General features: G+C 30.0%; 1 protein-coding gene across 1 annotated transcript in view; it reads right to left on the bottom strand.

Moving 5' to 3' along the window:
* The window catches only part of LOC142328320 (uncharacterized), a 73715-nt gene that overhangs the window by 12237 nt on the left and 33933 nt on the right, over positions 1-27545 (bottom strand). Inside the window, exons 8-13 of the mRNA XM_075372026.1 lie at positions 26863-27029; positions 26436-26642; positions 23569-23784; positions 20634-20746; positions 17385-17613; positions 5519-5555 (exon numbers count right to left, since the gene is read on the bottom strand). Coding sequence (XP_075228141.1) covers positions 5519-5555; positions 17385-17613; positions 20634-20746; positions 23569-23784; positions 26436-26642; positions 26863-27029 — 969 coding nt within the window. The remainder of the gene's footprint in view (positions 1-5518; positions 5556-17384; positions 17614-20633; positions 20747-23568; positions 23785-26435; positions 26643-26862; positions 27030-27545) is intronic.

Below are 27545 nucleotides of genomic sequence, written 5' to 3'. Positions count from 1 at the left end.
TTTAAAACCCACCGGGTTGGGGTAGTGGTGAACGCGTCTTCCCAAATCAGCTGATTTGAAAGTCGAGAGTTCCAGCGTTTCAAGTCCTAGTGAAATCAGTTATTTTTACACGGTTTTGAATACTAGATCGTGGATACCGGTATTCTTTGGTGGTTGGGTTTCAATTAACCACACGTGTCAGGAATGGTCGAACTGAGATAGTACAAGACTACACTTCATTTACACTCATACATACCATCCTCATTCATCCTCTGAAGTATTATCTGAAAGGTAATTACCGAGGACTAAACAGGATAAAGAAAAAGGATACGTTGTTTACGATTTTCATAAAATACCGATGCTTCTGGAACGGTGTTTTTTGCGATTTTGTTGACTTCATTACCCGTGAACCCCTTTTAGTAACAAAATAAATTTTATATGGTTTTAAAATACATAAAACGTGCTTACTGCTGCAAAAATTTCAGATTTTTGCCACTAGTGGTTTTTGGTCCCAAAAATGAAACATTTTCAAAATCTTACAATTTGGCGGCCATTTTTTTAATGAAGAACAATGTAACAGACCAATTTTTAAAAAAATTATAAGTATCACTAGTAGCTAAAAATTAAAAGGTAAAAAACAGGCCTGTTACCCTAAGCCCTTCATTATTTATTTTGGGCCCAAAATCTGAAAAAACAACAATTTGTAAAGGTAACTTCAGTAAACATTACAAGATTTGGTTATGTAACAAAATGAATTTTGAGTACAGTAAGATGAAGTTCCATCACTACTCTTTCCAAAAAGCCCTTTTTACCCCCTGTACGATGTAAAATAAGAATGCTACAGCTCATGGAAAAAGTGACGAAAATGACCGTTTTTACCTGTTGGCAAGTTATAAAATAGTTTATTGCTCAAGAAAAAAGTTTTTATAAATATAAAAAAATATTTTTTGGCCACAACAAGGTGGGTAGTTATCATATACCAAATATGAACAAAATCAAAAATAGTAATGATGTACGATCATTTTTTGAATTAAAATGGACTATCCCAAATAAGTAGCAGTGTTTAATTTTAAATTAAAAATAATGATAAAAATTTTTTTAAATAAAAAATTAAACCATTTTTCCTACAATATTGTTGATAAAAATTAATTAATGTCATAAAGAAAATGTTTTCACAAAGTTTTGTTATTCTGTTAAATTAATACTTAAGCAAACTCAACTCTATTACTTAAATATACAAGATGCAACATTCAATACATTGTCTGTTTATTGTCAGCATCTGTATTTAGAAACTGATACTTTATATATATAACTCATATTATAATAATATATATAAGTTATAATACAACTTGATTAATGATATTACGTCATATTTTTAATGAATGTTGTAAAATTTGCAAATTATGATTCTTAATTTCTTAATTAATAAGTTAAAAATCAAAGTTTGTGATAACACTCGATAATGAAGTGAGATTTAATACAGTTTTAGTGGAAAGTTGTTCCTTTTTCATTGGAAGAAGAAAATGGATTATATACTATTAGAATTAGAATTGCAATTTAGAAATAAATCGTAACACTACTATTAAAAATTAAGAATAGTATATGACTAAATTTCTCTAATTCGATGTTATAATATATTATTTTATAATTATTAAAAAATTGTAACATAATTTTAAAATGCTTTCACATGTTTTTTTTTTTTTTTTTTTGATTTTGTTATTCTGTTCTGTAAACTAATTTAAAATTTAATTTGCACATTTTTTATATTGTACGAATATCTGAAGTATTTATTGGAAAATTAAGAAGTTTTAATTTAAGCTCCAGCAGTATAAGTCAACACTTATTTATTTATGTAATACTAGGTTACAGAGTAACAGCACAGTGATAAAATGTCAACAGTACTCTGCAGAGATGCCAAGGCATCTGTTCGCAGACTGGTGTGTAAGTGTAAATGTACTGTACATGTGTAGTCTTGAACAGACTCAGGCCAACCACTCTTGAGAAGTGTGATTAATTGAAACCCAACCACCAAAGAACACTGGTATCCACAGTCTAGCATTCAAATCCATATAAAAGCAACTGTCTTTACTAGAACTCGAACCTTAGAACTCTCGACTTCAAAAAGCAGCTAACTTTGTGATGATGAGTTAACCACTTGTTTATTTTAATTACATCTTTTATGATATAATTAAAATAATTGTCAGGTTTGTGCCACAGAAAACTACTTTGGAATTGTAATGCAGACACAAAATTCACACTCACCATTAATACAAACAAGTATATAGTATTTTAGTTTTGATCAATCACTGGAGAAACCCCAGCAGCAAAAGATCTATTTTTGCATATTGCAATTGGCAGGAGAGTATTGCATCCTCCGACATCCTTGCCTTGTGTCCCATGGAATACCAACATTAGATTTTATTGTGATTGAGCTAAAAACCTGCAGAACTAGAATTTAGCTTCTACATAAATGTAGTGATAAACCTTAAACCATAAGTTTATAAATATGTTTGGTTAATTTTTTTAAACAGTTGTGCCTTTGTAAATTTTTGAGTATCAGAACAATTTATTTTGTATTATAACAGACAACAAGAATATGGTCCACAGGTTGCGAGTACATGACAGTTATAAAAAAATGTACTATCATTTTGATGTTAGACTACCCCTACAAGGCTGGTCTAGTGGTTAAACTCATTGCAAATCAATTGTTTAACAGCTGATTTTCAAAGTTGAAGGTACTGAGGTCCAAATCCTAATAAAAGTTGATTGCTTTTAAACAGATTTGAATTCTAGACAGTGGATACCGTTGTACTTTGGTGTTTGGGTTTCAATTAACCACACAACTCAGGAATGTTCGGACTGAGTCTGTACAAAACTATACCTCATTTACCTGTCATCCTCATCTCACTGGGGCATGGGGGTTGCTTATTGTTCACTAGTTAAACAGATTGCAACATACACAGTAGGAATAATAATAATAATTTTGATATTTGTATTGATAAGAAACAAAATTTAGTTTTTTTATGTCAAATGTTTAACTTTTTTTCATGAATTAACTTTTCAGCAATTTATTTTGTTGCCATTTGCCTGTTTAGAAAGTGTCCTTCGTTACACACCATTTAAGAAATTAATAATATCTTTCATTAAGAAATATTTCTTAAGATTACAATGGATAGTTAACGTTAAAATAAAACATAGGCCAGGGCCTAGTTAAAAAAATTTTATGTGAAAGAATAATTTTTAACTTAATTTTTAACTTGAAGCATGGAATGATGAAAGTTTAAATAAGTGACGTGGTTGGTAGTTTAAAATGAAAAACAGGTATATTAAGATAAGATGTTGTAAGAAATATTGAGGTAAAGTGGAAAGAATTTTTTTAATTTGTTGCTTTTTATCAAATTGATAAGTGAAAGTTTCTGCCAGTGAAAATTATTAAAAAATTATTCAATTTTAATTCTCTTCATAATGTTTACTGATTATTGAAAAATAAGGTATCAATAAGAACTGAAAAGATAGTAGGACAAGTGCTATTAAATGTAACTTATGAGAGAATTGTTTTAATCGTAAGAGATTCCAAGCTCAAATCAACAGCAATGAACCAAGTTTATATTCTAATCTCATCAGGAGAAGATTAAGATCTAAAGAAATAATTGATTTAATAGAATACATAAATAAAATTAAAGTGTAATAAAAATGAATAGAATGTGTGTATAGAGGAAAGAAGAAAGGTAGAAAATATGTGTGGTTTATGAATTGGGTCAAAGTAACAAAAGAGAAACCTGGTTTAGAAGAAACAATAAGGGAAGAGATTATTATTATTATAGAGAGAGATTTTAAAACTAAATATAGAGTATAAAACATATTCAGAAGCTCATAAATTTCAGCATAGAAGTGAAGAAAAACACGAGTTGAAGTTTAACAAATTAAAGAAAAAACTGGTTACGTATAATTTCTAAACAGACAAAAAATGAAAAATGTAAAGTTGAAATTTGTAAAGATTTCACTGTGCATTTCAGAATGAAGTGCTTAAAATTGCCCATAATACAAAAGTTAGTAGGCTAAATTACAAGTATGAGGTTTGTACTAGCAATCTTCTAAAATACTATATTGTTTTTGGAGGGAGAGAAAATAATGTAATAAATTCAGTTTTCTCATAGAAAATAGATGTACCATGTCTTATCATAGTAAAAAGTATTTAGGGAAAATTTTTACTACCTTTTACCTTTTATTTAAAAAAGTACCTTTTTTAATTCTTCTACTTTACTAATTGTTTTACATTGCCATGAAAACTAATATGTGTAATATATGTAACAAGTGGGATGTATAATGATTACCAAAAAACAATAAATCAATTCTTTTTTTTTAAATTTAGTGTGATCATTAAGCATTGAGAAATGAAAAAAGGAGGTGAAGTAAAATTCTGTCCATATGTTTGTGTAGGTATATTTTTGTAGCCGGCCTCTGTGGTGCAAATGATAGTGTCTTTGGTTTGAATCCTGATGATCAGGCATGGTTTTTTCATACACTACAAAATTGCCATTTCATCTCATCCTCTGAAGTAATTAATATCTAACAGTGGTCCTAAAAAAAAAACTTAGGATTAGCTGGAAAAAATCTTCTACATCAAAAACCTTCCAATTTGGTATAATGAGATATATATATAGTATCAACATCATATATATATATATATATATATATATATATATATATATATATATATATAAATATGAAAACTAAATATGAAATAGATACTAGTACATTTTGATGTTGGTTTCTAAGGGGAGTTGACCAGACTCATGTTTTTTGTCATCTGATAGAAAAGTTTAGCATGATATTGCTGATTTTTTTATGTTACTTAATATACCACATATCCAGTTAGTTATTAACTGTCAATCATTAGATCATTATTAGAAAATTAAAAAGTTTAATATATGCATGCTTTTACATTCATGAATGTATAGCCTCTGCTAAAAATAATTATAATCATTTATTCTTAAAAAATAACCACATCAACCTCTGTTAAACTAGATAAAAGAACTCAATACAATATTTTGGCTTATGAGAATTGGCCTTATTATGCTTCAGTTTGATTTTTTGTAGATTACTAACTTATTTAAAAGATTCTCCTACTAATTTATTTAGAATAAAAATAAAAGATTTTTGTTTGACAAAAAAAAATATTAATCTGCTCTTGACAAGTTTGTAAATAATTTTTATTTTAAATATTAATTTTTTCCATCTCCATTTAACATGAACATAAAAATATGCTCCAATAATTTTCACTAATGCCTTCTAAATTGTGATTTATTTTGTAGTTATTTTATTTGTTTGGTGTCTTTATTCATTCACTTTACTGTTACTTCATGCAACTTACTGATTACTAATATCCTACATATTGGTCATATGCAACTTACTGATTACTAATATCCTACATATTGGTCATATTGGCCACAGAATGCAGTTTTCTTAAACAAAGATCAATAAACACATAAAAGCTCTTTCACAAAATCATACAATCAGCATTTTCTAACCACCTTACAGACACAAATCCAACATTGATATCTCTGATATTCTACCTGTACACAAAAAAGGAAGATATTTTAACATTATGAAATATATATATATATATATATATATATATATATACAAATTAATGTATTAAATGAAAGAGACACAATTCAAATAACACACACTTTTCGACTTTTACATTTTTATTACATTTTATTTTGAAATAATGTATAAATCATATTTTTTTCTTTTTTGTTATACAAGTTGGGTTAGTTTGTTATTACCAAAGTTTAAATTTTTTTTTATTATCATTGTCGACCACAATGGACAAGAACACAGAGAAATAAAATAGAATATTTTATTTTTTATATCTTTGAAATTTCTAAATTAATAAACACACAGTTGGACCTATTATGTAACTACAGTTCTGAAAAATAGAAATTAAGGACTACACTGGAAAAGATAAAAGATACACTAAGTATATGATGGGAGACTAAAGTTTTTAATAAATGAATAATACTAAAATTGAATTGATCTACCACATATTATTTTTTACTATCCACAAAATATATTAAACTGTTCTAATTAATTTTCAAAGAAAAATAATAATAAACCAATATAAAAATTAAAAAAAGATAGTAATCATACAAAACTTAAATGTAATTCTGAATTGTTCAGCTTTAAAGATTAAGATCAATGTTAACACAATAAAGTATGATATAATCGTGAATATTATCACTAAATACTTACTTTTATATTTGTGTTACATAAAAAATTTGAACATAAAAAATGTTCAAATAAAAAGATATTCAGAAAAAATATTTATTCAGATCAGTATATAATCTATATATTATCCATGGTTAAAATAAAAAACAAATCCTAAATATCTGTCTGAACAGATCAATGAAAGACCTGAACAGCTAAAGGTTGTTTATCAACCATCAGTAAACAATGGGCAGAGTATTATCAGTGATGATGATAGCTGCCATAGATGTAGTAGATTCTACGTTTATAAAAGTAAACAATGTATAGAGAGCTATCATTGAACTGACACCCCATATGGCAGCTGGAATTGATGACATTCTGCCATTTATTGTTTAGGTGTGGTTGCTCCGATCCTTATGTCATTGTACAATTTTAGCTTAATAAGTGCTGTGTTCCCTGTTAGTTGGAAATGGGCTGTAGTATCACCAATTCCCAAAAAGGGAAACCATAAGGAAATTGGTAATTATAGACCTGTCGGTAATAAATGTGTTCTCTTTGAACAAGTATATTCATACTAGGTAGCATAGTTTTGTGGCCAATAGGTATATGGTTAGTAACCTTGTTGATATGATGTCCTTTTTGTCACCTGAGATTGAAAATAGGAAGCAGTTAACATGATGTACTTTGAAGTAAAGTGTTCAATTTACTGCCACACAACATTCTTTTCAGTAAGATTAAATGCTAAGGAGTTATGGATAACATATTGAAATGGCTGTAATCCTATTTGACAGATAGGACTTTTCAAGTTAAAGTGTCAGGTTTTTTGCCCAGTCAATATAGGGCCACTTGGTGTTTTAAAAGGTTCCAACTTGAGAATATTGATGTTTATATTGACAGATCAACTTTTAACCTTTATCTTTCTTTACATTTATTTATGTTTTTTATATATTTTTTATTATAAGATTAACATTTATTATTAAGATTATTTATTATTAAGATCAATTTTTTTTTACAATGGAAAGAGCATGAGGTCCAAATTTATAGCGTTTGCTGATGATATCAAGTTGAGTGCAAAAATTAATTACATTGATTATATGATACTTCTTACACTGATGAAGTACAGAAATGGGTGTGTGACAGTGGAATGAAGTTAAATCTTGAAAGGACAGTTGTCATGACATTTTCTAGAAAAACTATGACTGCGGAGTACAACTATAAAATACATTATAAGGTAACATGTCATGTTGATAGAGGTTGTGATCTGGGTGTTACCTTTGACAGTTGTATTTTTCTAAACATATGGATGGATAACTTCACTTCTAAAGCTCGATGGAACCTAGGATTACTTTACTGGGAGGCTACAAACTTCAAAAATGTTAAAACCATGTTGTATTTATAAAAAAACACTGGTTAGTACAATTTTGATGTATTGATCAACATGTGGAATAGCGATAAGGACTAGTTGTGAGATAGAGATATTAACAGATAGAGGTGATAAAAAAGAATCCCTGTTTAATTATGTTGCCGTGGACTAGCCTTGCAATACGACTCATATGATGATGGTTGCAAGCATCTTTGAACAGGAGAAGAAAAATTCAGGATATTGTGTTAGCGTTTAAGACAATCAATAGTTATATAGAAGTGGATTTGATTCTACTGGGTTACAGAGTTCTGTACATTCCAGTAGACATAACCTATTGAAGTATATGTTACAGTCTTCGCTATCACCGATGTCAAGATGCATAAATAGTCTTAATTTAATTATGAGCGGTTGGAAGTTCAAGAATTTTATCTGTTCATTCTTAAATGAATAGAATGCATCAGGGTTCGCCGCTGTGTGTGGGGGACAGCCAGCTGCCGTTCTGGCTGGCCATTGAATTAAGTAGTGGGCAGAGTAGTGGCCTGGACTCCATTGTGGCGGTAGGTTTTACGATAAATATGTTGATAACATGTATTAAGATACTTCGTGGTTGTTTTAAAGGAATACTATAAAGATATATATTTACAACTTTCTGTTTTTTAAATTTACATGTCAGATTACATATTTTCATCTGTATTGTGTATTAATTAACTTATTCTTGTTTCTAATTACCTACATTACGTTCACTTGTTACATGTTATACTCGTTGAATGTTACTTGTTAGGGACTGCATGTAAAGTTTTTATCTATCTATTTTTATTTGTGTTTCTCCTGACACAAGTTAAGTTAGGTATATTGTAGGGTGGGGATATTTATTCTACAGGTATTTTAAAATACCCTTGATTAAATAAAATAAAATATTTTTTTATTAAATTAATATGAATCAATAGATTAACCTAGACTAATATTCATTAATGAAAAATAGGCAGTCAAGTAACGAAATTTGAAATCCTAATTAATAATAAAACAAAACAAAAACAATTAAATTTACTAATTTGTGTACTCATCTATATGAATGTTTCAGGAATGTCATGTTTATACGGTAAAACTTTGTACTCTCGTTAGCATATCTTATTACTTGAAAAGTGTATATCTACTATTTGCTCTTACTTCCGTCAGATAGCGCCAACTGCGTTTCTATTAAATAATTTTCTAACTGAGATTTGATGAACAATAAAATAAAAATACTATTCTGCATTTACTCAAGCCTTAATTAAATTAAATAAATTAAGTCATATCAAATTTAAATTACTTCATGACACATTAAAGAACTATCTGCAAAGAAACTTTGCCAACTCTCAAAATTATATCAAAATACTATTAATTAAATTACAATCAACACGGCGGTTAATTCGAATTAACCTTAATTTTGTCGTGAATGGGTTGAAGGTTGCAGGAGCAGATTTTGGCCCGCATTGTTCACTAGTGTTACCTTCCTACCCATCTTTAGTTTTCTCCGTGTAATTCGTTGGCTGTTATTTGTTTAGATATACGAAGGGAAGAGATTTATTATTAGGTATCTTGTAAACAGTAATTTTTAACAAAATTTTTTTTGTCTTCAGTTCTTTGGGTACATCCAGTTTTTTTTAACAGATAAACTGACGCATAGTTTATTTGTAACACTGTATCCAAAATTACGGGAATACGAACCGAAATTCTTCGATGCTTTATTAAACTCGGTAGAAGACGATATTTCACCGAGTATGAATTACGTGAGACATGCGATTGGAGTTGAAGAAAAACTCGTAATAACTTTGAGGTAAGTCATTTACTTTATTAATATTTAAGATATTATTTCAATTAATATTGTACAAAACCGAAATGATTCTGAATATAAATAATAAGAATACAATTAATATAAAAATTATGAAAATACAAAAAAAAATTAATATACTTGATCACGCCCGAATGAAAACAAACATTCTTGCAGTCGTGGATAAAATGAAAGAGGAATAAGACAATTTGAAATAGAAAAAAATGTTATCTTGAAATACGAAATAAACTTACAGTAATAACTAGTAACTAACACTAAAACAATAAATTCTCATTATTCTAGTGAGAGTTGAGTTAATTATACAGATGTATTAATTGTATAGATCTATTTCAGAACTATAATTAGAAATTACGCTTTCTGTTGGTGACGGTATTGGTGCAACAGCAACCGGGTTAGTGCTTGTTATAACGTCGGTAATTATTTGACTGTATAGGTGTGTACTGTGTAGATGAGTTGGAAAAATTGGATGGAAATGTTGTATACCCTTGACTGTACGGATGATTGGGATTTTGATTGGAATTGTTTGAGTTGGATGGGTGACTGATTGGGGGGCGAATTATTAGAAATCCTGCGCTCGTTGTACGACTTCCATTAGCTGTATTTTCGTTCTCATTCGGGTACGATCAGGAACCTTTTCAAGTTCTTTAAACAAAGACATACAAAATAGCTTATCATCATCCACATTATTCAGTTGTTTTTCCCGTACTGCGACACTCCTCGCCAAAATATCTGTGAGTGCTTGTCCACAGGGTTCATTTTGATTTTCTTATTTTTTGGAACAGGAAAAACGTCTGAGTTACAACCTTCAATTACATGACGTTCAGTGTCGGTCGGAAGAATTTCAGCTGAGTCGTCGTCTAGATTACTAATTGTTTCCTTATTGTTAACAGAGTTAAGAAAACATAAACGAGTAAAGTAAACGGAAGGATTTCCATTACTAGCTGCGGACCCTGTCTTGGCTTTTTTTGTTTTTTCCCTGGCAAAACAGTCTCTAATATTTTTCCATTTTTTTTTTTTTTTTTGTAAATGAGAACCTGAAAATAATAAATGCATATAGAAAAATAACTACTAATATTCAGTAATCAGAAAGACATCTATTTAAGGGACAAAATTGAACATTCTGAAACAATTGAAAATTGAAGTCGTAAAAATAATGAAAACCTTTTTTATAGCCTACACAACAGAAATTTTTTTCCAAACAAAAAATTTATGCGTAAATTTTTTTAAATTTAAATATATTTTCCAATAATTTCGACTAATTGTAATCTCACTTGTTTGTCTGTTTTTTCCAGTTACTTGGCTACCGGATGCTCATTCGGTCATCTGCAATATTGATACCGTATTGGCAGGTCTACAGTCGCAAAATTGGTACGGCAAGTATGCTCAGCAATTTGGAAAATATTAAAATACATTTATATACCTGAACCTACAAAAGAGGTGGGAAGAAGTTTCAGAGGGTTTCTGCAACTACGCTAATTTTCCAAATTGCATCGGGGCTGTCGATGGTAAGCACATAAGAATTGTACAACCTACAGATACTGGCTCCCTATACTATAACTACAAAAAGTATTTCTCAGTTTTGTTATTGGCAGTATGCGATGCTAATTACAGTTACCTCTTCGTAGACATCGGGGCATATGTGAAAAGTAGCGACTCGTCAGTGTTTCAAGAATCATTACTGTACCAAAAAGTAATTAACGGTTCGTTAAATATTCCAGATCCAAAACCGATATGTAGAAGTGACGTAGCAGGTTTACCCCACGTATTCGTAGGAGTTGACGCCTTCGGGATCACTGACATCATGCGACCCTACGTTGGCAAATTACTGACAAACAAAAAGATAATTTTTAATTACAGGTTAACAAGAGCTAGACTTTATTGACTAAACTTTATTGAATGTACTTTTGGCATAATGACGAACAAGTAGCCCATATTCCACAGATCGTTAAATGTTAACGTACATTTCGCGGAAGAAATAATTCAGGCTTGTTGTGTTTTACACAATTATGTCAGAAAGAGGGATGGTTACAAATTTGAAGATACACTTTACGGGTCTTCATTAATTACCGTGGAAAAAATTAATGTTTTCGAGGAAGTTTATCTGCTAACCAAGTTAGAGATAAGCATGCTGAGTATTTTGTTACAGATGGAAAATTACTATGGCAGGATAGAAAATATAAATATCAGTGATCATAAAATAGAAACATGTAGGCCAAGTTCTATCATGTAAATAAAAAAATGTAATCCATGATAATAAAAGTGTGTTTATAATAACAGCTTGAAGTTAGTTATTCAATTTATTCCTAACCTTGCATAATTTCACATAAATAGGAATAATTAATTCCTTTTAAATTAAAATTTATTACATAATTATACATAAAGATTTCATAGAAGTTATTCACTTACCGATAACTTTCTTGTGTTCTATAGAATCGCCACTGAACAATTCCACCAATTCTTCCCAAAATTTACTATTTTTTTCTCTGTTTTTATAATCCGCACTTTGTACGTCCCAGAGAGCTGGCCTTTTCTCCATTTCGTCTATGAAACGTTCTGTATCAAATCGCTCAGTGTCCATTTTGTATTGCAACAAGGAAATAAAACAATATAAATGGATGACAAAAAGTAAAAACTACTACCGTACCTTCAAAACGCGCGATCACATGTACAAAGCAATATACCCCAGTGTACTTGAGAACGCACGGTAGTCGCGCGACAACAGCTAGAACTTCGAGTGGCGCGACAGAACGGGCGATCGGTAAAAACGAGCGGTTGAATGTGTACGCCCTCATGCAATTCCGTGTGCCTCACTACCGCGCTACTGCAATCGCGCGGTTGCAATCGTACAAAACTTAAGTGTAATTCTGAATTGTTCAGCTTTAAGATTAAGATCAATGTAACACAATAATGTATGATATAATCATGAATATTATCACTAAATACTTACTATTTTTGTTAAAAACATAAAAAATGTTCAAATAAAAAGATATTGAGAGAAAATATTTATTCAGATCAGTACATGATTTATCTATACTACTAGCTGTACCCGCCACGCTTCGCTGTGGCATATTGTGGTTGCATGGATGAGAAATGAGAAACAAAACAAAGCATACGTTTCATAGAAGTTTAATTTTGCAATACTTGTGGATATACAATATTTTTTGTTTTTACACTGTCTGCGTAGATATAAAGGCTATTTGGTTTCACGACTCGGGAACACGCACATACAGTTGTCCATGTGAGAAGCAATCAGCATCTAAATCTAAACCACACAATTCTAAAGATTGACCTTGAGCTTTATTGATTGTGATTGCAAATGCCAATCGAATTGGGAATTCCGATCTTTTAAATTGAAATGGTCTATCGGTCGGGATCATGGGTATTCGAGGAATGAGGACATCTACACCTTGGAAAAGGCCCCGTTAAAATCGTTGCTTCCACTACGTTATTCATCAATTTCTTAACTGCAAGTCGCGTGCCGTTGCAGAGTTTTGGCTGATTAATATTCCGCAACAGGATAATTGGCACACCTATTTTCAATTTTAATATGTGTGGTGGTATCCCTGGCAGATCAAGTGAGTTTAAAAATTCCGTTGGATAATTAACTACTTCATCTGCTTCCACAACGGTGTCTATCGACTTATATGTAATTTCCTCACTTTGAATGCTGGATTGAATAACGTTATTAAGTTGATAGACATCTTTACTCTTTGCGGCAAGGATAGCTCGTTCACTGAGCCAATCGTGATTTCTATGATTAATTTGAATATCAGGAAATACTTTTTCGATCAGTTCTTCTTTCGATGTTACTAAATTACAAAAATTATCAGGAAATTATATTTGTCTAGACGTCTCATCGACTGGCAGCTGTCCGTTTCCAATGTCCAGTAATTGTCGTGAGAATACCTCTGCTGATGGATCATTCTGTAACTGGACACGTATATTCGTAGTCAACTGCAATGTACGTACGTGTCGCCACAGTGTTGAATATTTCAGGCAAGCATTTATTTCGTCTGCTGGTGTCGATCGAGAAATTATAGGCAATGTTTGCTTAAAATCTCCTGCGAGCAATATCAAAGCATTCCCGAATGGTTGAACGTTACCACGCAAATCTCGTAACGATCGATCAAGAGCTTTAAGCGATTTTTTATGTGCCATCGTGCATTCATCCCAAACAATGAGTTCACATTTTTGTAATACTTTTCCCATACAGAATGCTTTGGAAATATTGCACGTGGGAGTCTCGATGATTTGCATGTTTAATGGCAACTTCAGAGCTGAATGCGCAGTCCTTCCACCTGGTAACAGTGTCGCAGCTATTCCAGACGAAGCAAGAGCTAAGGCTACGACGGAGTTGGGGGGGACCTTCTTAGCCTTAGCTAAGAAGGTCCCCCCCAACTCCGTCATTTACCATTTGCATTATGCGATCATAAATGCCTTTCTTTTCACGCGTTAATTTGGGAATGTTTGATTGGACATATGACTGAAGATCACCAATGTTGTAACTCTGTTCACGGCGTAAATCCACATCAAATGAAGCAATCGCAGCTCGGGTGGGTGCTGGCATTCCCAATTGACTAAGAACTTTATTTGCATTAGCTAAGCACTTGTCTTCCAATATTTATCAATGCTTCGTTGTAAATGGCTTCTGTAAATTCAATTCAATTCTGTAAATCAGACAAAAGTGAATATTTAACCTAACAAAGGATTTTTTTGGTCATTATGTAGGGATATTATTTTCTGTGTATTTGGTTATTTCGACTTTTTTTGTTTGCATAGTCTTAAGTCTATCTGGGCCATAAGAAAGTTGGGTGTTTTAATTTATTTACTGTAGGTCATCCTTCTTGGTGGCTTTTCTTTTTGTTTTGGTGTTTTTTTTTTAATAAAATACAGATGTTTTAGCTGTTAAACTTAATTCAAAGAAATTTGTTACTTAATCAGTTGTGATTTTGTTTACATTGGCAACGGCCATATGGGCTCTTTGTGATTGGTCGTTGTGTTTGACAGCGGCCATCTTGCATTGATCTGATTGGTTTTTCCTTTGTTTACATTTCCATCTGATTTATTAGCCTCTTATTTATTAAAAAACTGTACAAATTAAAAATAGATAGATAGATTTATTAAAAATAGATGAAAACAATCTTTGATGCGGGTTATATATCGTGCTAAAATTTGAGCTCAATCGGTGCAGAACATTTTGAGTTTTTGAAGCGTACACAAATGAATTTAACATTTTTATATATATAGATTATATAAAGAGGAAAAGGGTTTTTGTTTCAACAAAAAATTACTCGATCAATTTCAACCAAATTTTTACCCATGTTACTTGGCATAACGAGAAGGTTGCTAGATATATTTCATCTCGAATATGTATATATACTAGCTCTCCGTCACAACTTCGCCCGCGCTATATGGTTTCTTGCGTTTCCCGTAGCGGTCAATCTTTTTATTTTATGTTTTTTAGTCACGTAACCGGGGGCAGGTGCAGCCATTCACACATACAGTAACGGTGGCATTGGCGGCTGTGTCGGTTGAACCATAGCGCCGTATATGTTCGCAACCCTTAAAAGAATCAGAATTTTAAAAAAAACCGAAAATGATTTTGAAATATTTATCTGAAGATTATTTGCAAGGCCAGATTTATTGAATAGCTCGTTTACTGTAATCGGGATTCGAAAAATTTACAATCATTCTTCAAAATGTTTTTTACTTTCTTCATCCCCTTTCTAGGTCGAATTTAAAAATCTAGGAATGATTTATTCACATGAAGATTACACTCATCAAAAATCTGGTTGATTTCTTCATTTGTTACCGAGAAATTAAAATAATAACATGGTTTAAAAAAAAATTCGAAAATCCATTTTAACCTCGAAACTTTGAATTTAAAAAAATCTAAAATTTGGTTTTTAGATAATCATAGTCATTCAGTTCAAACCCAACTTCACATACTGATAGACACTCAGAGTTCGCTATTCATTTATTCAATTCATTAAAGTTTGTGCTTCAACCGGCATATATATATATTTTTTTTCCGAAATGAAATATATCTTACCTTTTCAGTTATTCCAAGAAACATGAGTAAAAGATAGGTTGCGATTGATCGGGTAGTTTTTTTTTGTTTATCCTGAAGAGAAACTTCTTCCTCTTTACATAGTAGTATAGATATGTAATAGTGGAGATTTACCGGTTGAAGCACTACTTTAATAAATTGAATTAATGAACTATGAGTTTCTATCAGTGATCAGTCTCTGTCAGCTGTGTGAGCTGGGGTTGAACTGAATGATTCAAATCAACCGAATAAATAATACTGCACATATAATAGAATTAAATTTACGTTAAATAAAATAATATTAAATAAATTTAAAAAAATTCTGTTTAATAATAATAATAATAGGCTCCCGGTTTTGAACTGCGTGTGAAGCTAAAATGGTAACGTATGCAAGCACCTCGTGAGAGGCTAGACCAATCATCACCATCAACCGGTAACAAACGGGATGTTTCTGGGACACTGTTTTGGGATGTACAATGGGTGTTCTTGTAATATCTCTGTAAAAAATCGTCCGATTTTTAAAATTCAAACCGGTTATTTGTTAATAGGTCGAAGGCTAACTTTTGACTTCATCAAGCACACTCTTGATCTAACAAATCACGGTTATTCGGAAGTCCTATCTAAAAATGAAAAATTATTTATTTAAACTTGAAAATAATAAATAATCTGTTACGGTGGTGCACTTCTCATTCGGGCCGCTAAATTTTCATGCTCTTTTCTTAAATCGAGCCGCTCCCAAAATATTTTTCAGTAGACATATTTTCAATATACGAGTAGGTCTTATTGAAATTGAAGACAAAATATCGTGAGCGATTTATAATCAACGCCAAGCAAAAACTACTGAAGATAAATCGATGAAAACTTGTATACATCTTCTTCTTATGGTGTAACTGCACACTAAGAAAGGAGTTTTTGAAATTCCGAGTTTAAAGGGGGAAATGAAGTAACTATGAAATCTACTATTTTTTTTATTTTTCTGTAAAAAATAAAGAAATAGGGTTTTTGTGTATACGTAATCTTCATTGAATATCTAAAAACCAATTTTCAGATTTTTTTAAATTCAAAGTTTCGAGGGTTAAAATGGATTTTTGAATTTTTTTTGAAACCCTGCTATTTTTTTAATTTCCAAGTAACTAATGAAGAAATAATCTGATTTTTAGTGACTGTAATCTTCATGTGAATAAACCAATTTTTAGGTTTTTTAAAATTCGACTTAGAAAGAGGATGAAGAAAGGAAAAAACCATTTTGAACAATGATTGTAAATTTTTCCAATTCCGACTAAATTTGGCTTTAGTAAATATAATATTCATATTATGTAATATTCAGTAAATTCGGCCTTGCAAATACTCATCAGATAAATATTTCAAAACCATTTTCGGGTTTTTTAATTCCGATTTTTTTTAAGGGTTGCAAGCATATACGGCACTATACTCAACTAAACCAGCCACTGTCAACATTACTGTATGTGTAATTGGCTGCACCTGCCTTCGGTTACTTGACTAAAAAACATAAAATAAAAAGATTGACTGCTACGGGAAACGCAAGTAACCATACAGGGCGGGCGAAGCTGCAACGTGGAACTAGTATATTATATAATTCTCCATGGTTAAATAAAAAAGAAATCCCAGACGTCTGTCTGAACAGATCAATAAAAACAGTGGTAAATATAAAATCAGGATCACAAATACATTCTTTAACTGAACGTCACTTAATTGAAACCAATTTTCTTGTTTATGTTTATTGAAAAGGATTTACTGGAAACAGGTGTTCTGAAAAATGTCATGTAACATTTTTTGGTATTGTCTGGTTAAATTTATTTGTTTAACAGAATAACAACAATTTTTATGAAAAAAAAAATATTTATTACATTATCAACTTATATCATCAGTATTGTTGGAAAAACAGTTTAATTCTTAAATATTATTTTTTACAAATTTTTATGTTATTTACAATTTAAAATTGAACATTGGTACTCCTTTAACTCCCAGATTAGTGACTTTGAATAAAGATCCCTTTATACCATCGTCTTCCAATTTTTGAAAGGTTTCTGGGTGAAGTTTCGCAGTTGTAACGTATAGCTCATCCAGATCTGGTCCACCAAATGCAACAGATGTTACTGCTGATGGTAATGATATCTTTGAGAGCAATTCCCCTTTTTTTGGATCAATTTTCAAAACCTACAACAAACAAAACTTTACAGTATAATAATTTTTTTTCTTCCATCATTCTTAATCTACATTAACAATGAAAAAACCCAAGAGGATAACTTAACAAAAGTAAAACTAATGTACTTCATAATTATTTTTACTTATAATTATTTTGTGTTTTCTGTACATTTATAATTAATAAGGCTATTTTTATATATGCTTGTAAAAATGTATATTTTTTACAAAATTACAAAAAAAAAATAAAACCTTATTGAGCAGCTTTAGAATTTCCGTTACAAAATCCATTAACAAAACTTTTATCGGCATACTCCTCGTTAGAAAATTGAAACGGCACTTTTACTTATTACGATGTGTAAAATTATATGAAGTGTTATCATACTACCATACAGGGTCGGTCGTAGGAGGTAGGCAAGGTAGGCGACTGCCTACCTTGCCTACCTTGGCGGCAAAATTTAGGAGCGGTAAAACGGTCTGAACTAGAGTGCAAAAAAAAATAAACACAACCCACAAAAATGTATTTCGATTACGTAAATCTAATAAATAATATTATTATATTAGTTTTGTTTGTTGTTTTAAAAGTATATTTAAATTATCTTTGGAATTAGTAGGTACTAGTTTTATTTTGTAAGTTTGTTGCCGTTTAGCTCGTTAAAAATGTAAATTTTGTTTCTCAGTAAAACAATTTTCCGTAAATCTGTGTTAGTATTATTGTCTTAATTCAGTTATTATGTAATTTTTCTGGTTAAAATGGTTCTTTTATAATTTTTTTTTTTTTTTAAGTTATAGGGCGGCATTTTTTGGGTTTGTCTACGGGGCAAAACCGCTTGGGCCGGCCATGTACGATATGATACGCGTAACACTACACTTTCCTTATATGATAATTTATGACAACAAATTCAAACGAAGTACGCAATTTTCATTGTTGACCAGCTGTTAATTGGTATTACCAACCTACGATAAAATTTTTTAGTTATTTCTAAAGTAACATACATTTCAGTTTTTCGTAATTACTTCGCTTTACCTGTCTAAATTGAATAAACATACCTAAAATACTGTTTAATAAATTTTATATTTCTTTTAAAATTTTTTTCAGTAATAACTGTTTTTGTTTTTAAAAAGAATTTTATTTGGTACAGAAAGAATAATACGATTTTTGGTCTATTTTTCGTTTGTTTTTCTTCAATAAAAAACCTATTTTCAAAAGGTTTTATTTACTTATTATTGGCAGTATTTACATTAATTTTCTCAGAATTAGATTCTCTACTACTTTTGTTACTAAATCGTCCTTATAAAGCTATTGTACTACTCGTATAAACCTAAAAAAAGTTTGTTTATCGACACTGAATTATGTGTTTAACGTTGGATATCTTAAAAACTAGTGGAGTTAAAGTTCTGGAACCTGTTTTATCATATTTCCCAGCTCAAATTCCATAAGAAATTACAATTTTACTCTAAATTTGGATCCCAAAAATTACATTAGGGCTTCTTTTTATTAGAAGAGCTGATATCTAGATGAAATCTTTCGCTAGCCGTAACTCGAAAACAAAGCGTTTCCAGACCTATGTTTATATGTACTTTTTTCTTTATCTTCAATCGCAGAACATGTCCTGAAAAATTCTCCGGTTCTTCGTGGTACACTTTGTGTGTATGAGGGTTGTCTGAAAAAGATTTTGAGCCTAACATAGAAAGACATATTTTTTCTGTCAAATATAGTTTTATTTTTCAACAGTCTCCTTTCAAATCGTTTCACTTTTTCCAGCGATGCTCTAACCTCTTTAACCCTTCAAAATAAATAACTGGCATCTTTCTTCGCAAAATAGGCGTTTACGAATGCGATAACCTACTCGTCCGATGAAAATCTCTTTCCTCCAAGCGAAAGTTTAAGCTTAGGAAACAAGAAAAAGTCGTTTCGGGCCAGATCTGGAGAATACGGTGAGTGGTCAATCAGTTCAAAGTGCAATTCGTTAATTTTAGCCATGGCGACCGTTGAAGTGTGAGCAGGCACATTGAAGAAGAAAATCACTTTCTTCTTCAGATGTGGTCGTTTTTTTGCAATTTCTGCCTTCAGCTTGTCAAGTAATGATGCGTAATACTGTCCTGTTATTGTTTTACCTGTTTGAAGATAATCGATAAAAAAAATTCCGTTCCCGAAAAACAGTTTGCAACACCTTCCCGATCGATGGAACCGTCTTCTCTTTTTTGGAGCAGGTTCACCCTTTTTAATCCACCGTTTTGACTGTTGTTTCATCTCAGAAGTGGTGGATTCACATTTTATCTACAGTTATGAATCGATGCAAAAAATTCTGATTCGTTTTGCTTAAACTGCTCCAGCAGAACCTTGGAAATGTTCATTCGAATGTGGTTTTGGTCCAAAGTAAGCAAACGCGGCACCCAACGCGCAGATAGCTTACGCGTATTCAATTCTTCAGTTAATATATTATAAACACGTTCTTTCTACATGCCCATAGCCTCTGCTATCTCTTTAACCTTAATTCATCGGTCGTTCAGTACCATTTGGTGAACTTTATCGATGATATCGGTGGTGTTTGCGGTTTTTGGCTGTCCCGAACGATCAACCAAGCTGGTACGACCATGCTTAAATTCAGCTGCCCATCTTTTCACGGTGGCAAATTATGAGGTAGCGTCCCCGAAAACAGCGTCCAATTCGGTTTTAATTTGCGTAGGTGAATTGCCGTTCAAATGCAAGTATCTAATCACGGTACGACATTCGAGTTTTTCAATTTTCACAAAAACACTCGCAATGACTTACTCAAACTATTATCAAACAACTAAGCGTCCAAAGTGGCTAAAATTTTATTGAGTACCTTGTAATGCATGAGCGAATATATTCCCTAACTTTTGTTGACGAGTGCTGCCATCTTTATGTTGAGGCTCAAAATTTTTCAGACAACCCTCGTAGAGTATGAGATTCTATTTGATAATCCAATGTATTGAATACATTATGACATTACCACATTGTAATATTTTTTACAATTATGCTATAATTTTAAAACCATAAATCAACTTACTTGTGATCCATTGAAATTAGCAACATATAAATTTCCCTCTGCATCAATTGTCATGCCATCCAGATATTTAGGAAGTCCATTTTCCTCCAAATTAAATACCATTTTCTCATTTGCTGTATTTTTATATGAGAAAGCATATATATTAAATCAAGATAATTTTTACTCTTATTTTAGTTATAAAGTCATTCTTAAAAAAATGTTTTTAAATGTTTATGCACAATGCTGACATTTTTTTAAGAAGAAAACAAATTATGTTAGTTCATCTCAGTTTAAGTTAAGGAAGCTTTTGAATGCAGAGAGGGTCAGAAATCGTACCTGTCTGAAGTCGGTCAAACACTTTTGAAGTGTCTCACTTTTTTGATTACCTTTACATTATTGTAAGATTATAAAACTTTCTTTCTGCATTTCAGAGAAACCAAGACTTGTATCAAAGGCTTGGGCCTGCCAGTTTTATTTTTTTTAAAACATATTCAAATTTATGTTATTTAAAATTTTACAGTAAACGTTTTTACATTTATATAAGTTTTCCTACACAAAATCAACGAGGATTAGTGTAAATTTTTTAAAAACTGATTGATTTGTAAAGTAACAAAAATTTGTCATAAAATTGTCAAAATATTAAAACTAGGTTAACTTACACAAAACAAATTCTGTTCAGTTTTGCCCACTTACTGAAGTATCATTGAATGATTTTTTTTAAATAAATTTAAAACATTATAAAAATTTCATATTTAACAGCATAATGATTGATTTGTACAGCGCTTTTTGACTCTCTCTGCACTCAGTTATCTGCCTTGATTAATGTTGTGATGATTTGTAATTTAATTATTTATATGAAGGTTTAGTTATCTTTTAGTCACCGGGCTCATTAAAATGAACAAATCTTTACATGGTAAATTCATGTAGAGAATCAATATAAATTCCATATTTACTAAAAGCTCCTGTACTTATACTTATTAAAATAAATAACTGACACCTAAAGCAAATACAGCCTGTAGCACAAACACAAAAAAAAAACACCTTATAATTTACAAACAACACTCATGTACAGACTTGTCATCAAGTCTTTTTCAGTAACTACATAAAAATATCAAAACAAAGTGGACAAAGTCAATAGCTCATACTTAAATATAACACTTGAAAGCAACTGATTCATAAAAAATTTAGGACTATTTCTAGATAAAATTAAGGATACGTATATATGCTATATAACCCTACTCTTTGATATAACCAAATTCTGTACTAACATAATCTACGAACGTGAACATATCAAAATATTAAACATACAGTGAAAAATAACAAAATCACTATAACCTTTATCTGAAATAATAACCATGACAAAATCATAACAGAGCAAAATTATTTTGCATATAAAAAATTGTATATTCAACTAAGCCTACAATGACTTCATCTGTTCATAACTTAAATGAAATATTCTTGTTTTCAAATTATGAATATATGATGAAATGTGGTAGTACTTGTATATGGATGATTTCATTCTTATATAAATTCAACATAAAACTGTTATATATAAATGTCCTACATTAATCAGCTAATTACATCCCAACTTCACCTAATCACTCATTATAATATAAATATATATTTTTACTCAATCATGTTCTGAGCAGATCAATATTTCAGACTGCCATGTCAGTTGAAAACTGTATTGAAGAGCTCTACAACATAAATATTTACTATAGTTTAACTGTACATCCTTCACTTATAAACAACATGTTACATAAAATAAATGGAAAAAACATATATGTTAAAAACATTTTCAACATATACATTAATAAACATTCATCAACATTTTCAAAAAAGAGGAGGTTAATATGTCGCTTTCAAAATCAAAAACAAAATACACAAATTCCGATATCCATGGCGGAGTGTTAGCACCTCAGCCTTTCATCCAGAGGTCCTGAGTTCGAAACCTGGTCAGGCATGACATTTTTTGTACATTATAAATTTCCATTCTCATAGGGCAAAATGACCAAAGCAGTCAATGCCTGTCATCTCAACAAAAAATAATAATAAACCATGTGCTATTGTTAAACACTGCAGTTTGGGAATATACATACTGAAGAACAATGCACTAGATAAGTACTATAATATGAAAACTAGAATAACATTTACCCATAGATGAAAGATTCAAATACACAATATCAAAATTACCCCAGAAAATTGCCATGGAACACCATAGAAATGCATTAAACACAATGAAAAAAGTTTTATATTCAGCAAATAGGTTAAAAAATTCAAACAATATAAAATTTACATACACAATTAGTTTGATAAAACAATTTAATATATGATTAAATCTAAAACAGATTAGTTGTAATATTTTACTTTAAACCAAATGAATTTGTTAACCACTTAGACATATGTTAACAATAGTGCCATCTAAAATACCTTTGCGGAAATATATTTTTAGCTATTTTTAAAGTCAGCCATGAAAATATTTTCATTTTGTGATAAGTTTATATACTTTTTCTGTTAAAATTTTTTACAAAATGGATTTCAACTATTAGTATAATTTTCAGTGACATATCTACTGTACTATGAGTGCATGTCTTGTGCTTCTTTTAACTTCTTCAAAAATACAATTTTTTAACATTTATGTTACATGGCAAACAATAAAAATGAGAAGAATTGAATAACTAAGTTCAATTTTTTAAGATGCCATAAAATGTACAAGATATACCAGCAAGATAACTCACTTAAATGAACACTCTCCTTGCCTGGAAAGTGAGAAAAGCACACTTGGACAGACATTTCAGTATCTCTATGAACTGTCATATCTATCACTATCATATAAATCATTAAATACAATTATTTATAAATTAAGTTAAACTCAGATTTAATATTAACACAACTAGTGATGCATTGTTGAGTTGGACATTATAGGTTTTTTTTTTTTAAATTAATATATACTTACAGATTATCCCTAAATCAATATCATAATCATAAGAACTGATACAAAATTTAAATGTATCAATGTAATAAAATGTTTTATTATCTAAACTCCATGTTAAACCATTTGGAAATGTAATATTATCGAGTTGCTTTGTAATTGTTTTTTTGTTATCGATGCTGTAAAGTTTTCCAACTGCTTGATGTCCTTCATCAGGCTCAGTTACGTGTACAGTTGAACCTGGACAAAAATTTTAATTTTGAAATATTTATTTAATATGATCATAAATTTTATATTTTAGTTTAATTATATATTATTGATCAAAAGGCTTAAATTAATCTATTATTGTTAAGTTTGTAATGAAAATTATTTGTGTGAGTGAATCATAACAAAATGTAGAATATCTTGTGGAAGTTTATTTACTTCCTTGAATCCTTTTATTTTTAATGGAGCTTGAAGGTAGTTCCTTCTGTTGGTTTTAAGTTACAATATACATGTATGAATAGCTGTTTTACAGAGTATATTCGCAGCATTAGGTAAAACCAATCCCATACCCATACACCCATTTTTTGTTTTTGATTGTATAAATTAGAAACCAACAATAAATTGTCTCCAAGATACACGTATGTGGAACTTCAAAATTGTAGCTAAGTCTCAAACTATTGATCTTTCACTTGGAATGACATGATTGAACTAAACCACGGTTTAGCATTACTAGAGACTTTTTTAACCATAAAAATTATACGATTTGGAATAAACTTAATATTGAACAGGAGTATGAGTACAAAATTACAGCTATAAAATTTTTACTACTTTCTCTTTTGTGTATATTCTTCTCTAAACAGTCATCTCTTTGAGGAAAAACATTCTTGTTTTTTCTCAATATATTAATGAAAATTAAAAGTTTTATTTACTTTTTTTACCAGTTCAAGCTATTACCTGAATCATAAATTGGAAAAAAGTTTATGGTCAAATTTCTTGTTTACATGTTTGAGAACTTTAATTGAAGAGTGTTTTAGATGTTTTTAAGCTAAACTTATACTTTTTGTTAGGCTTGATTAAAGCAGTTATAGAAGTTTGTATTTTATTTTAAAAACTCTCCTTAAGGAACTTTTTTATAATGTTTTATAAGTTTTGTTTATTTCTCAATTAATGTTAGTTCTTTTGTTCATTATTAGTTCTTTTTCATTTATTTACTTTTGTCTCATGTATCATATCCTCAATGTCTATTAATGACAATTATTTTTAATCAAAATAGCCATATTTAGATTTCAACAAAAAATTTTATAAACTGTTTTTGAATATAGCTTTCCTTCCACTTTAATTTGATAATTACGTAGTTATAATATTTGAGTATAAAAATATATTAAGAGGTTTTTATTTTTTATTAAAAGTTTATAAACTTATATTTATAAAAGTAGATTTATTTATTCTTTCAAGTAACTACATAACATTAAACCACATTACAGCTACCGATGATAATGAGAAATACATTTTTATAGCACTTAAAAAAATTCAAAATTGATCAGGACTAGAATCAAAAATTCTGAAATCGTATGAATATCATACAAAAAATTCTGTTTTGGTCAGCGTTGTAGATATATTATTCTTTGTAATACTAACATAAAAATATTTTTTTTTTGTATGAAAGTAAAAGACTTTGTGTAAAAAATTTATAAAGTATATTAATCTCATTATCTTTTTTGAGATAAAAAGATTTATTTATTCAAATCATATGTAACTGTACACACCTTGCACTAGAAAATAACATTAAGTACTTTTATATAATGTCAGATTCTGATATGACTGTAATTCATATATAATTCATTGGTAGAATATTTTTAGTAGCAACTAATATATTTTATTTTTTAAAAAAATCTACTAGAAAACCTAATAATTAGAATTCCAAAAAAATGAAAGAATAAAATAATCATATTACTCAAAAATGGAAATAGATGTAACACAAAAAAATCTATTTGTTTCCAAATAGATGGAAACAGAACTTCAACTCACTCTCAAAGTACACAACATGTACAAAATTTTATTTTAATGTAGACTAAAATTAATTTTAATAAAAATTAAAAGTGGAACAAGAAGTTTTCACACCGGGGCAGCAAACACAGGACTATATCCCATGTGACCATGTGATTATATGTTCAAAAAGAAAAATTACATTTTAAAAAAAATGTATTAGTCAAGGAAGAGATATGTATTTTGGTTATCGAGAAAAGTAGCTGCTTTTCTTGACGATAAAAATGCGACGATGTATGTGACAACTCAAACTCAACCAACATTGCCGCTGCCACTGTTACTGTGTGAACAATACAGTTGTCTGCACCTTCCACCAGTTACTTGACTAAAAAACTTAAAATAAAAATATCAAATGTAAAACAAAGAACGGTCACTTCCTTGTTGTGTTTGTCTGGTAACGCTAAGAACCGTTCAAAGTACTTTACTACTTGTACAATGTATGGGTAATCAGCTATAATATTATTATTTTTAAGATGGGAATTGACTATTCTGAAACCCTCAAACTTCAGATCACTGAAAGTTTCGAGTCATGTGCTGACCAAACTGCTGTTCTGAAGAAATTACAATACACTGATCGTATTTATAAACTGAACAGGCTTTAATTGTTTTTTATCAGTATTATTCTCACAAGGATAATGAACACAGTTGGGGTTAAGTCGTCCCACTGGCTATACAGGAAAGGCGAGCGAAGCGAGCCCTGACTGCCTAGTTATCTGTTTATATTATAACCTATATACATGCGTGGAATTAGGTTATCTTTTGTAAAATTAAAAACATCGGACTAGAAATTAAAATTTGTAAATAAGTACTTAATATGTTTCTATTTTTATTTTATTTTAAATAAAGCTAATGTTTAATACCTATCCACAAACGTCCTTTTGCATCCACTTTTCCATCATTTAATCCGATTTTACTGTCTTTAGGTCCAAAACTAGTGATTATTTCAGGTTCTGATGTTTTAGAACTTTTACCATCCCATGTAATGATTGCTAAGTCACTTTTCAAACTTACTATAAATTTATCCTTCTGACCTTCTACAGGAATTATGATTGATACTGTACGTTTTCCTGTAATTAATAAAACGTTAAATTTATGTTATTAAAAAAAAAAAATGCGTATATATAGTAAAGAGAAATCATAGTATTTGTTTAATATGATAGTTCAAGAGTTTTTTTATAAGATAAGATCAAACAGATTATGATTACTGAAATTTATGTTAATTTAAATTTAAGAAACTCATTTGTTTTTGTACTTTTTGTTTAGAATTAATAACATAGTTCTACTTACCATCTCCTATTACTGCAGAATAATGTTCTTTTGTAGAAGGTTTGTAACTGTGAACTGTACCTTCTTTTGGTTCAATAAAATACAGTGTTTGTGTAAGAATATCCCAATGCGGACCTTCTCCACAATGTAGTGGTTTTGTTACAGCCTCAACTTTATACGACATGTTTCTGAAATATATTAATATTAATAATTATTTACTGTATTTATGAAGTAGTACATTTTATTATATTCTAAATAATTTTATTATATTTTTAACTGACATCAGTTTTATTTTTATCAGATTAGATAATCACTAAAATGTAAACAGTCTAGTAGATTACTTATACATATTTTTAATTTTATATCGATAGAAATAAAAAGAGGAATTCAGTGAAACAACAAAAAGAGATTGCTTGCTAGTACTGTTGAGAATTTGTATTTTTTTAATTATTTAATTTGAGTCTTTCAACTGTATCTTAAATTTTTGGATTAAAATACTTTGAATATCAACTAAAAATGTAGGTATACAGAGAAAAAGAGTGATTCAGGAAAAATGTAACAAACTTCCAGGAAAAATAAATCTAAATAAACGTAAGAATTTATAAGGTTATTTAAAACAAAACATATCAAAATGTGACAAGAGTTTAAATAGGTATTAAACAAAACAAAATTTTCCTCTATTACAATTCAAAAGAATTGAATTA

The sequence above is a fragment of the Lycorma delicatula genome, chromosome 7, assembly GCF_047948215.1.
Source record: "Lycorma delicatula isolate Av1 chromosome 7, ASM4794821v1, whole genome shotgun sequence".
Taxonomy (NCBI): domain Eukaryota; kingdom Metazoa; phylum Arthropoda; class Insecta; order Hemiptera; family Fulgoridae; genus Lycorma; species Lycorma delicatula.
The sequence above is the reverse complement of the archived record's forward strand: the minus strand, read 5'-3'. Positions and strand labels throughout refer to the sequence as shown.